General features: G+C 35.5%; 2 protein-coding genes across 2 annotated transcripts in view; both read left to right on the top strand.

The window, feature by feature from the left end:
- Positions 1 to 13,095, top strand: part of LOC107037828 (G-protein coupled receptor 52) — a 62,964-nt gene that overhangs the window by 32,865 nt on the left and 17,004 nt on the right. The window lies entirely within an intron of this gene.
- Positions 1,749 to 3,617, top strand: LOC107037829. Its single transcript, XM_015256596.1, has 2 exons — positions 1,749 to 1,871; positions 3,207 to 3,617. Exons 1-2 carry the CDS (start codon positions 1,749 to 1,751, stop codon positions 3,615 to 3,617), a joined length of 534 nt encoding a protein of 177 aa, XP_015112082.1.

Raw genomic sequence — 13,095 nt, 5'->3', positions numbered from 1 at the left:
ATGAGTAAATAGGGATATGAACGCAGATTTAATATAGGCCCATAGAATTACGGGGACCGGCAAGGATTTGGAAAGTCTGAATGCAAGTCCTGCTTACACCTAACAAGTGCTGAAGTGGGACATAACCAGAGGTAGAAAGGTCTCGGAAGCACTTGGGAAGAGGCTTCCCAAGACCTATCCAGTTCTGAACGGAGAGACCTAAGTAGAATTTGTCAGGTCCAATTATTCGACTCGGGCGTGGATTCAAGGTAATTTCTACCGTGGATAAGTGGGAGATCGTGGACCCTCGACTGCTACTTCTCAAATTAAATCTAGAGAATAAACTAGACACATCGAATCAATTGATAAGTGATATGCAGACAGTAGGCTAGTAAATAATTTTCTCAAAATATTAATTCTTTGAATGCGAATATCAATCTAGATTAACGTACGAGATGTATCGAACTGTAGTTCCTTTTATGAAATGAACAAATTTATGTAAACTACCTAATCTAGTCACTGTTGATTGTTAAATTAACCATTTAAAGACACAAATACTTTTGTTCAATGAATATAATTTTGAAACATTGAAATTTAGAGTTAAGTAGACATGAAAATGGAAAAATACGAGGTGTGAAACACCTTCTTGATATTTCTGGAATACAATTCTTCTAGGGAAGCTCAAATTTGAATTGTCCACATCAATTTTACTAGATTAAACGCAAATGAGAGATGAAATAAAAGCACGCTGTAATGCCGCGAGATTCTTCAATAGAATCGGCCGGAAACTAATAGAATTTCCAATAGAACTCAACAGCAACCCAATAAAATTCTCTACCAAATTCGCTAGGTTTTTCTATAAATTCTTTTCGTGTGTGCTAATAAGAAATCCTGTAGCGATTTTTCCCAGAAATTCTATTGAACTTCTATTAAAACTCTCTAAGAATTTCAATTTTTTGCGCCACTTCTATAGAAAATTATGCAATTATGGCATGTGTTATTCAATACAAATTCTTCAATAAATTTTTTCTCACATTTTATTCTGAAAAACAGATAAAAATATCGTGGCAAAAGCTTACAGAAGAATAAAAAACCATGGGCTTTTTTTCTATCAAATATTTCTCCAAAAAATGACACGATAAAATTGCATAATTTTCAATAGAATAGGTGTTATTAAAAAACTAATAGTTTCAACACAACTCTGATAGAATTCTCATACCATTCCAAAAGAAATTCTCTCAAATTTATTCATCCATGATTTTTCACTAATTATTTTCTCCGCGTACGATTCACCCTGAAGTTGATCGTTATTCATTATTCCGTAGATAACTTTAGTTCATTAACTGTCATTCACGTCAATCCTTTGTCTAAATTCCTCAGCATCAGACATTATTTTTCTCAATCATCCATTTTCATTTTCACCTGTACATTATTCACCCGTAAATCACAGTTAAAATATAGCCCTCGAATTCCCTGAATTTGACTGGTGAAAAATTAGTTCAGGCGATCTGAATTCCTCGAAGGATTTGTCACACAGCCCGATGAATATCATCACTCAATAGCAGGAGTAAAAAAAACGATAACGAAATTGGAAGTATCGGGTCAAGGTCACACTGGTGCATTGCCAACGAATGAAAATCCTCTGGAGTCTCTCAGTAATGTTCACAAACACAAACTCCCATCGACCAATACTTCAACCCCTGAAAAACATTATTTTTCAGGCTTGAGATGTTTAATGGAACCTGAATAAACCAGAAGATCTCTCTTTTATGCCTGATGAAAGAAAAATATTTTCAAATTTCACGAGCGATTGCAATCACGGCCATTCTATGTTTCGTATTGTTGATCGACCCTTCAGTTTCAGGCAGAGCGCCAGCGATTGGATATATAAGGTCAGTATTTCATACAAAACCCCCAAGGTTTAGTGTATCAGTTGTGCTAGGAAAACCACTCGAGTTTCACGAGTACGAAGGCTACACTCGGTTGCGCGTGGGTGTTGTCAATGATAGGGGGGTACTTCGCTGAAAGATCGATCGATTGTGGCACTATGGATTCCACTATATGTATTGGTAGTGTATTGGGGCATTTGTCGATGTTTTAAACATTCTTTTGTTGACAAAATTCTACGTTAACACATTTTTGCTTCCGAATGGAATAAAAACACTCATCGAATCCTAAATTTTCCATTTTCTTTTGTCCACGGAGGGAAATATTCAATAAAAATTACGTATCTTTTCCGTCATTCTGGAGCGAAATGTGGTTGTAGGAAATTTTACGGAACTGTCACGGAATTTTTTCAGAGCGTTCCGTAATGTTAACCTGAATCTCCTGTGAAAAATTACGATACCGTCACTTAAATTTTCTGAGTCGATTCCATAATCGGTGAGCCAATTGTGAGTTCCGCAATTTTTACTCAATATTTCTCTCCGTGTATTCAATACCAAATGACTCTGAATTTCAGCTAATTGATAATTTAAGAGAAGATTTCCCAGAAATTTTTCAATTTCGTATTAATAATTTTCTTGGACTAATTGAACTGGGATTTCCAGTTTCCATCTATTTCCCCATGAACTTTGGTGTTGTCTACGGCAAAATTCTTTGAGATTTCAATGAAACCAGAATGTAATCAAAATTTTCAAAAATCTTACCCTCAATTTTAGCCATAAATTATTAACAGTGCATAATAAAGTCGTCATTTGGGTCCAGGAAACATTTCTTTGTTTATGAAAAACCATTACATTGACGCATCAACTTCAAGATTGAACAGTTCTGCTACAAATTATTCAACTAAACTCATTTATTTAATTAAAATCAGTGGCGGAGTGGTAAAACGGTACAAGTCATTTTTGACTATTGACCAGTTTTCAATGAATCTCTCGGAATCTGAGGGAGATAGCGAAATTGTTGTTATAACCTTTTTTGTAGAGCCGATGGAGAGCTACAATAAATGTGATTACGAAAATTTCGCTATCTCCCTTAGATTCTGAAATATTCCTCAAAAACTCAACTGGGAGATGAGTCGATTTAAACCGTTTTACCACTTCGCTACTGAAATCAACTAGTTCGTTGCTTACAATCATTAAGTTTGAAGTATCAAATAACTTCGGTTCATTTTCACCATTTTGCTCATTCGTTCCCTCCATTATTCATCAACATTCACGAGTAAAATAATTCAATGAAAATGTCCCGATGCAGTCACAGCAGATGATAATTTTTATTCCCCCCAGATGTTGTTTCTGTGGTCGAGAGAACCGTCACAGAGCCCCCGGGCAAGTCCCTGGTTCGCTTGGCTAGCAACGGCCGTATTAATCTGGGGCTGCCGTCGGCGAATACTCCGTGCAATCCTAGCAATTTCGCCGTTACGACTTCTCAAACGACACAAACTGTCACACAATGCCCAGTTAATAACAACATCACCGTCTAGGGATCAAGTTGGTGAGGAGAAACTCACGATGATACTCCATCCGAAACACATGACTGGTGTCCGAGCAAGAATGAAAAGACTCTACACGGGGGATGGCCCACACGTTTCAAATTGCGATGATGTACTGCAAACCACTCAGCAGGTGCACTACAGGGTCACCAGGAGTGGTCGGGTCTACGGAAAATATCCTAATAAAGTTGTCATTCCGTCGTAGAACGAAAAAAAATACCTTTCTAATTTCTTCTGGGGCGAGTGGGGCAAAATGAATATTCATGACTCTTTCTAAAATCTCAATTACTCTTGCAGTGAGACAAAAAAGAGTATTTTTTATCACTTGTGCGTAAAGTGAAATTTTACGCACGCGGAGCGTGCATATTATGATGAAAAATAGTGGTCGACACTCGTGGGAAAAGTGTTCTTTGACTCTTGGAAAGGTACACACCTCACATGTGTCAAAAAACACATTTACGCACTCGTATCGAAATAAACTATTAAATAAGTCTTATACTCAAGTAAGTCTTATTACAACAACAAAAATCGTAAGTTGAAAATTACCAAAAATGCTGACCATTTGAAGACTGCCTTCATTCCACAAAATTGTCATTCCCTGTGCAAGCAAGAATAGTATATTGTGTTACTAGCGCGTAAAGTTTCATTTTTTCGTACGCACGCGTAACACATCCTATTTTTTGTGATATGAGTTTTAAATGTCGCAGGCGAGTGGAGTCAGAATTCTCATACATTGAAGATCGATTATATATGCCGAAAAATGAATGTTTAGTGAACTTTATGCACACGCACGAAAAAATTTAATAGAAAAACCTAGCGAATTCACTTGACAATTCTATTGAATTTCTGTTGAACTTTATATTAGTTTGTGGCCGATTCTATTGAAATGTTCAATAGAAAAGATTCTATAGAAATAGTCGATAGAATTCGACTTTTTCCTCGGCTCAAATTTTCTGAATTTTTTCTTTGATTTTCTTGATGAAAAGAAAAGAAAAATAGAATGAAAAAAACTTGAAAATTTGAGCCGAGAAAATTCTATAGACAATATCTCAATAGAATAAGTGGTACAGATAAATCGATTGAACTCGATTAGACTATTGGTCAGTTTTCAATGAATATCTCGAAATTTAAGGCAAATAGCAAAATTTTTCTCATGAGCTTTTTTGTGGACCGAATGACAAGCTACCAAAAAAGGTCTCATAAGAATTTTTCTATCTTCTTTAGATTTAGAGATATTCCTCGAAAACTCAGTTGAGAGCTATTATGTCGACTTAAATAGTTTTACCGCTGGGCTACTGAAATGAATTTTTAAATAAAATGGTAATGATATTTATTTCTTATTGAAAGTCTCTTTATAAGAGCAAAGCGATTATTCATGTTTGAGACTTATAAATTCAGATCAAACAATTTCTTTTTTGGCAATTTTCAACTTGCCATTTTTTTCGTCCAAACAAGACTTCTTTGAGAACTTGTCCGTTGTTCTCTCAGTATTGAGTTTCTGTACAGAGAGAAATATTCCGGAGCGAAATGTGGTTGTAGGTAATTTTACGCAACTGTCACGGAATTTTTTCAGAGCGTTCCGTAATTTTTACCTGAATCTCCTGTGAAAAATTACAATACCGTCACTTAAATTTTCTGAGTCGATTCCGTAATCGGTGAGCGAATTGTGAGTTCCATAATTTTACTGAACATTTCTCTCCGTGTGATGAAATGAATTCTTTCCTACAGAAACTACAATTCTCCCCCTTCATAATGAGCCTAGACCGAACTCAATTGATCAATACGTTTCTGAATTATGAACATTGAAAAAAAAGAATGAAGTGTGTCTATTTTGCCCCACCCCCTCGTTTTTCTTCACACCACAATCTGATACATCAACGTGACAAATTCCGGAGTTTTGATTTATCGAACAGGGAGGGGATGAAGGTCACTGGTCCGTCTGAACTGGCCTATCCATCATACTTGGTGACGGAAACCAGATGAAAATGAAAATAAAAAAAATCCGAGTGGAGTTGTCGGAGTTTACCCAACTCGTCCAAGCCTCATCAATTTGCTGTCGCAGACTGGTGTCAGGTGTCTCAATTTTCCGTTTTCTTTGTGCCCCTGGATATGAGTATTTCCGTTGCTGTGTCGTTTATCAACACATCATCACTAACAATGTGTCATCAACAATTAATTCGTTGCTGGGCGATGAAAACATTGGGGTAAATCACTGAATGCAGCTTTTATCAACAGTTCGGGAAGGGAAAACCTATTCGTTCTATCTCTGACTCGTGTCATCTCCAAAAGCTGGCACTCTGGATGTAACAGCTGCCGAGACGGTGGAAGACATTCGAATGAAGAAGGGTAGGATGTCTGGCGCCTAGTTTTCGAGCTATCCTCCTTCCCTCTGCATTTCACTCAGATCAATAAGCGTCGCGTGCGTTCGAAGGGTCTAGGACACTCTACCCCACCCCATTGACGTACTCCCACTTCTTTGCATTTTCTTTATCTAGTAGTTTACGTTTGTAGACAGACATTGGACGTTTCCTCAGATTTACAGGGATATATTCCTAGATGTGATTGCAATTACTAGGAAATTTAATTGTTCATGTTCCTCCTTTTCTTTTCTTCGTTCACAAAATTTTATTATTATTATTCATTCAATTGTCAATTCCAAAATTGAAGTTACAGATTGCTTTGTAAATTTTCATGTCTAATTGATGATTTACAAAGAACACAATTTATTACATTAATTTTTAATAAATAGTACAATAGTATATTAGTACATTAGAGTACAAGGGCACAAATTTCGTTTTCGTGAGAAGACCCGGTAAAGCGCGATTCTAACCTCGCTTCGCTCGGTTTGATCGCGGTTTACGGGCCTTCTGACGAAAAATTGCATTCATCACACGGTCCAAAAGTATTTTCTGACGAATGTGATTATAGGCCTCGCCTTCGGCTCGCCCTACAAAGCCACATTCGTCAGAAAATACTTTGTGGACCTTGTGATGAAAATAACTATTTCGACGAATGTGAAGTTTACAGGCCGAGCCGAAGGCGAGGTGTGTATTCACATTCGTTGAAAACGAGGTACGCGAAGCGCAGCGTGCGATAAACTCGACTTATTGCACGGCGTGCCGTAATTAGTATTTTTCATCGCAATGTGAGAAAACACGGAGCGTGCGTAAAATTTTCCTTTACGCACTAGCGATGAAAATGCGATGTAAATGAAAATTAGTCAATTCTTTTCTCAGATTTACAACAATATATTTATACACGTGATCTTAATTCCGAGGAAATTTAATCTTATACTTCTTTTTTCCTTTATCCGTATTTCTTATCCGGAATACAATGAAAAATATATGACCATGAGCCTAGACAATCCGCCCATTCACCCCAGTTCATTTTCATTTCTATTTCTGTCATATCGATTATCGATGAGACTCGAAGAAATCAACACCCTTTTTTCACGTACATTTTTCTTCCTCCCTTCATATTTTTTTTATTATTATTCCTGCAAGAACTGGTTGCACCGTGAATGGGAGACAATGGTGTCCCGCAAGTTTCATATCAGAGATGTACCAATTTGGAGTGTACAATACCCTCGACGATTTTAGAATCGGAGCATGAGAGTCTATGGAGGTGTGTGTGAGAAGAGGTGAATGGAATTGAACTGTGCCAAATTTGATTCAAGCTAGAGGTATCTGCCAATACTGATTGATTTTAGGGGATAATGGGAGGGGGAAGGTTCTCATTGAGGATATTTATCTACTTTTCAGAAGTCGAATTTTTCAGGTTCGATGGAAATTCCGTCGCTTTTTAGACTGATGAGGGAACACAGGAAATCCACATTTTCGATGACTAAGAAAAATTAGGTGCATTAGCTTTGACGACATGAAATAAACAAATTTTAGCAATACTCGCCTGAAAAGTTCAGTAAGGAGATGTGAAATCCAAAATCCATTAAATAAAGAAATTAATAAATGCGTAATGAAATAAATAAGACTAAACAATTTAATAAATAATAAGTTAAATTAAGTCAATGAAGATGTAATGTCAAAAATTGCAGGTATCACAATTATAAAATTGGTGATTTCTCATGATTTTTGGAAGCCTCCCAAAATCAAATTGAAAAAAAAAAGAATTTTTTTGAAATTTCAGCAATACCTGCGTGAAAAGTTCAAGTTTCGGGCGGTTTACAGTGCGTAAACCCCTTCTTTTCCACAACGCGGGCGCAAAAACAACTTTCGTCTCATTATATTAATTGCAATCGATTAATTAAAAAGATTCGTATCCCCAATTTGATTAAATAAAGAATAAATAAACACATAATGGAATGAATAATTAAAGTAAATAGTGAATAATAGTGGATAAACAGTGAATAATTAACATTAAGTTGGATCAATGAAAACATAATGTTAAAAATTGCCAATTGACTAATCGCATCTTATTGTATTTCAACATTGAAAAAATATACTTGATTGGTTGTCCTTAGGTGAACATTTTATCCCAGGATTGGATAAAAATAATTTCTATCTACACTCTAAAAAAAAGTTACTACTCACCAGTACTGAATTCTACTTGGGAGAAGTTTTCTTGTGAAAAGTTGGGAAACTACTTGTCCCAAGTACTTTTCATGTCCTTGGGTGAAGTACAATATTTGCTAAGCAAGTAGGAAAAGTACTAGGAGGAAGTACTTTTATTACTTCCTGTCAGCATTTTTCTTACTTCTCACAAGTACTTTTAATGCTTGGAGCAAGTAATTTTTCTACTTCTCGCGAGTACTTTTATGACTTGATTCCAGTACTTTTGGTTGGTTATTTTGTTGGGGAATTTCATATCATTAATTATCATTCTCATTATCGTTCTCATTATCATTATCATTATCATTCTCAGATGACAATGACCAAATTTCATCGAGGGGAGGTTACGATGAGTTTAAAAATCGCGAGATATTGCAGTAAGATTTATCACACATTGATGATTGATTATTTATATATGTTGAAAGACGAAGAATAAGTGGGAAAAAAAACGATTATTTATTGTTTATTTGCCCCCAAGACCTTGAAAATGAAGAAAAATAGCACAGTGTACTCAATTTTTGAGCTACAGGGGTTTCCTTTTGTAAATTTTTCAAAAGATGTCTAGAATAACCGTTACGAGCTACTTTTTTTTAAAATTCGACTTCTAAATAGGCAATTTCATTCTTTGTCCCATAATGAAATTGCAATATTCACACAAGATAGCTCAAAAGATTAATACTTCAATTTTTTTGTTCAATATAAAATATAACAATTATTTTGAGAATCATTTTGCTGGCTATTTCGCATGAATATTACCTTTTTTGTTATTAAAAAAAAGGACTATTTGGAAATTAAATTTGGAAAACTTAATTGGTAATTGTTATTCTACACATCTTTTGAAAAATTTTGAAAAAAAAATCTCTGTAGCTCGAGAATTTATTACACTGGACTGTAGTCCAGTACATTTCAATTTTCAAGCATTTGAGGGGCAAACGAACAATAAACAATAATTTTATTTGCATTAATTCTTCGTTTTTCAACGATCTCCATTGTATGATGAATCTTACTGTAATATTCCGCGAAAATCCATTGGTACTGGATTTGAGTACTATTACTACTTGTCTCAAGTATTTTTTCTACTTTTGAGAAGTACAGCTCGGTACTCAGTACAAGTACTTTCAGTACTGATGATGAGTACAGTTGGTACTTGTCACCAGTGCTAATTGTACTTGGAGCATAAAACTTGTATTCAGTCGATTTTCGACTTGGACCAAGTAAAAAAATTAGCTTTTCTCTAGAAACGCCTCGGTACTGAATACAAGTAGTTTTCCTACTTATCAGAAGTAATCTTTTTTTAGAAAGTATCTACCGCCCCGAGCAGTGAATTCGACAGGTATCACAATACACGGAGAGAAATATTCAACAAAAATTACGTATCTTTTCCGTAATTCCGGAGCGAAATGTGGTGGTAGGAAATTTTATGGAACTGTCACGGAATTTTTCCAGAGCGTTCCGCAATTTTTATCTAAATCTCCTGTGAAAAATTGCGATACCGTCACTTAAATTTTCTAAGTCGATTCCGTAATCGGAGAGCGAATTCTGGGTTCCGTAATTTTTACTGAACATTTCTCTCCATGGAGTACACTGTTAATAATTTTCGTCTGAATTTTCCGTGCCAAGTTCCGGAAATTGTTATCGTGTTCAAGTTCCACTGAAATTTCAGGAAATCTTGTCATTGAAGAATCAAATATTCTATTGATTTTATGTTCAAATCATCTCGAAATTAATAAAATACTTGATTTTCAGTTCAATTATTCTGTGAAAATTCAGAAAAATCCGGAAAATTCACGGGAAAATTGAAAATTCATGTCGTTTTGTTACTGAATATTCATGTTCTACTGAAAATTCAATAAAGTTGTGAAATTTCCATCTCACTCCAACTAAAAACTCATGAATTTCCGTGAATTCTACTTAAAACTTGAAATTTCATAACCATTTTTTCCCCAAATTGGATTCAGTGTCACTCTCAAAAAATTTCCAACAGTGTATATTTCGATACGAGTTCGGAAAGTAGTTCTTAAGCTGTGGGAGGCGCACAGCACTCGCCGAGGGTGAGCGCCACCCTCTCACGGGTTTAAGGCCACTGTTCCCACGAGGGTCGGACGCTATTTTTCACTGCAATGCGTAGGAAAAATTGTTTAGCGCACAAGACGCGTGCGGAAAAATAGTTCTTAGTACTCATAGTACTCATTTGCAACAAAAATATACTTTTTGTCTTATGCATAGGCTCTCATAGGATTTATTTCCAAATTGATAATTCATCCACTAAAAAACTCCAATAATGCAGCAATGCAAAAAAAATATACTGAATCCAATGGCGAAAAAAAGTTTCAGATATTTAGGCAAATAAAGCAGTTTTTTAAAACTATAAGCTCCATACAACCTCGTGCTACATATTGTCTATTTATATTGTTCATTTCTGTGTTATCAAAGTAATTTAGATGATTGGAAAATCAGTAAACTGTGCTAAATCATTGTAAAATCGCGATGTTTCGCTTCTAATTCAAGCTTCCTCGGGGTCTCTAGTATGTTGTCTATTTAATTTCTATTTTCTGTCCAGTTTCTGAATAATCAATTCGGGTTTGTGGATTAAAATTTTGTTATTAATCAACATTAAGGCGATAACTCTGTCCATCCTTTGAAAAAAAAAAAAAATTGGATAAGTGCTTGCGTTTTTGGATGAACATCCCTGAAGAGTGATGTACCTATTTAGTATATTTTTTCAGGCGGTTGGGATTAGCATACTATTTTAAGGGAGATGAGCTGTTAAGGGAGCTAGGGAGCATGGAGATTACCTACTTGAATGTGTAATCTTAGGCGAATGACGAAGTTCAGCTCAATCCAGTCACCTCCTACCGATATTTTTATACTCGTTGATGATTCGTCGGGAGTGAATACATTCCCCCCTGCTGCTCTTGATCACCTTCGGAATTAATCGAGCCGCTAGGAAATTGGAGTCGAATTTTATTGCAAATTGTATTTGTTTTTTGTCGATATACAATTGAACAATTGAACACCATTTTTTTCAATAGAAATGTTCAATAGAGAATATTTTAAAGAGAAACATTAATTGTTTGTTTTTTGTGTGAATATTCAAGGAATGAAGAGGAAACTGCAGTAAAAGAAATTTACGCCGAGAAGTTTTTACAACTATTCATTGATTTTTTCTAGCAAAATATTTTTTATTCAATATTTTTATTGAAAATGACACGAAATTTTGTTGTGATTATTTTTTCAACCCAAATATCGGGCAATATAATTGGCCCATTCGACATCACGTGGTAGAAGCTACAGCGTTTTCAACTGATAATTTTTTGATAATTTTCTCTGGTAGTTGCTATATAAAAAACAAAACATCATGCAGTCGAATTAACCCCTCGTCAAACTGACAGATTGAATTCAATTGTGGTAATCCGAGGATTTTTATTTGAAATGAGTGTTAATTATACAATTTTCGTTTCTCAATTGTGAGTTTCGTCTCATGGTCCAATTATATTGCCCGACATTTGGATTGGAAAAATAATCCCCCGAATACCACACGAGCTTCAAAATTAATCGGGCATTTTCCTCAAGGTTCCCTGCATACAAACGAAGTCGTCAAGTTTTTCAAGACTCGTGCTTCGCACTCCTGATTTTTTAACCTGAAAAACTTGACTCCTTCGTTTGTTTGCAACGAACCTATCGGTAAATCCCGATAATTTTGAAGCTCTTGTGATATTACAAGTGAAAATTTTTTAAAATAACTTATAGAGAAAAATTGATACATTTTTAGATGGTTTTTATAGTTATTGCTTTTATTTGTGTGAATTTTTCAATGAGAGAGGACGGAAATACAGTGGAAACAATTTATGCGGAGAAATTTTGGACACAAATTTATTGATTTTTGCTGCGAAATATTTTTTATTGTACATTGTAATTAAAAAAACATTAAATTTACCAATGAAGTTTCTTCACGTATGGGATGACAACAAAATATTGAAATTTTGAATTACTGAATTAGTTTGCCAAGATTTTCTCACTAAGCCTTCAATAGGAAATATTTTATAGAGAAAAATTAACCCTCTGATACAGATAAGCCACGAGACGCCATGGGGCTCTGGAGAAGGGACTATGCGCTCTTACGAAGAAAAGGAAAAGGGGGGACAACCTCAGCAGCATTGGGTTAAAAATTTATAGATAATTTCTACAGCAATTCCTAATTTTTTTTATTTACTTCTAAATTGTTTAATGAGAGAAGGAGGAAATGTAGTGAGAAAAATTTATGTGTAGAGATTTTTACAATAATTTATTGACTTTTACCGTGAAATATTTTGTATTGAACATTTCCATTCAAGAAACGCGAAATTAAGCCATGAAATTTCGTTACGTATGAGGTAACACCAAGGTATTGAAACTTTAAATCCCTGGACTAATTTCCCAATATTTTCTCACCGCCGATAAACAACAAAAACATCAAAATAGCTTCCGCTATAATTTCCGTGAATACCAGTGAGATCGTTGAATAATGCATGCCGGTCTGATTCGCAGGCATTGAGTGTATGCCTAGTTCATGGTGTCGGACGGAATTTCATTACATTCCTATTTCCAACACCGATATTGAAAAGCAATTAGGTATTAATTGAGAGGAAAATACAAACTCCGAGTGTCGGAAAGTTTGCTCGATGGAATTCAACCCGTGAAAGCTACGTGCCATAATTATCTCAATTACTGAATGTTCGTGATGAACTTGTCAGTGGAAAGTAGTTCAGATTTCTTTCGTTTCAATTTGTAATTTTTCTTTTGTTCCGACAGGCGGTGAATATTGAAGTGGAACGTGTCGATCTCCCCGAGTCGAATAATTGGACCTGACAAATTCTACTTAGGTCTCTCCGTTCAGAACTGGATAGGTCTTGGGAAGCCTCTTCCCAAGTGCTTCCGAGACCTTTCTACCTCTGGTTATGTCCCACTTCAGCACTTGTTAGGTGTAAGCAGGACTTGCATTCAGACTTTCCAAATCCTTGCCGGTCCCCGTAATTCNCGGGTTTTCAACTCGGGTTTTTGATTGAAGGCCGAGTTGAAAACCCAATTTTGTAGCAGCGATGTCAGATAAGCTATGAATGTTTTTTTGGGCTCAAATGA

The sequence above is a fragment of the Diachasma alloeum genome, unplaced genomic scaffold, assembly GCF_001412515.2.
Source record: "Diachasma alloeum isolate Michigan unplaced genomic scaffold, Dall2.0 Dall_scaffold_00271, whole genome shotgun sequence".
Classification (NCBI taxonomy): Eukaryota; Metazoa; Arthropoda; class Insecta; order Hymenoptera; family Braconidae; genus Diachasma; species Diachasma alloeum.
Note: the sequence above shows the minus strand (reverse complement) of the source record. Positions and strands in the feature narration are given on the sequence as shown.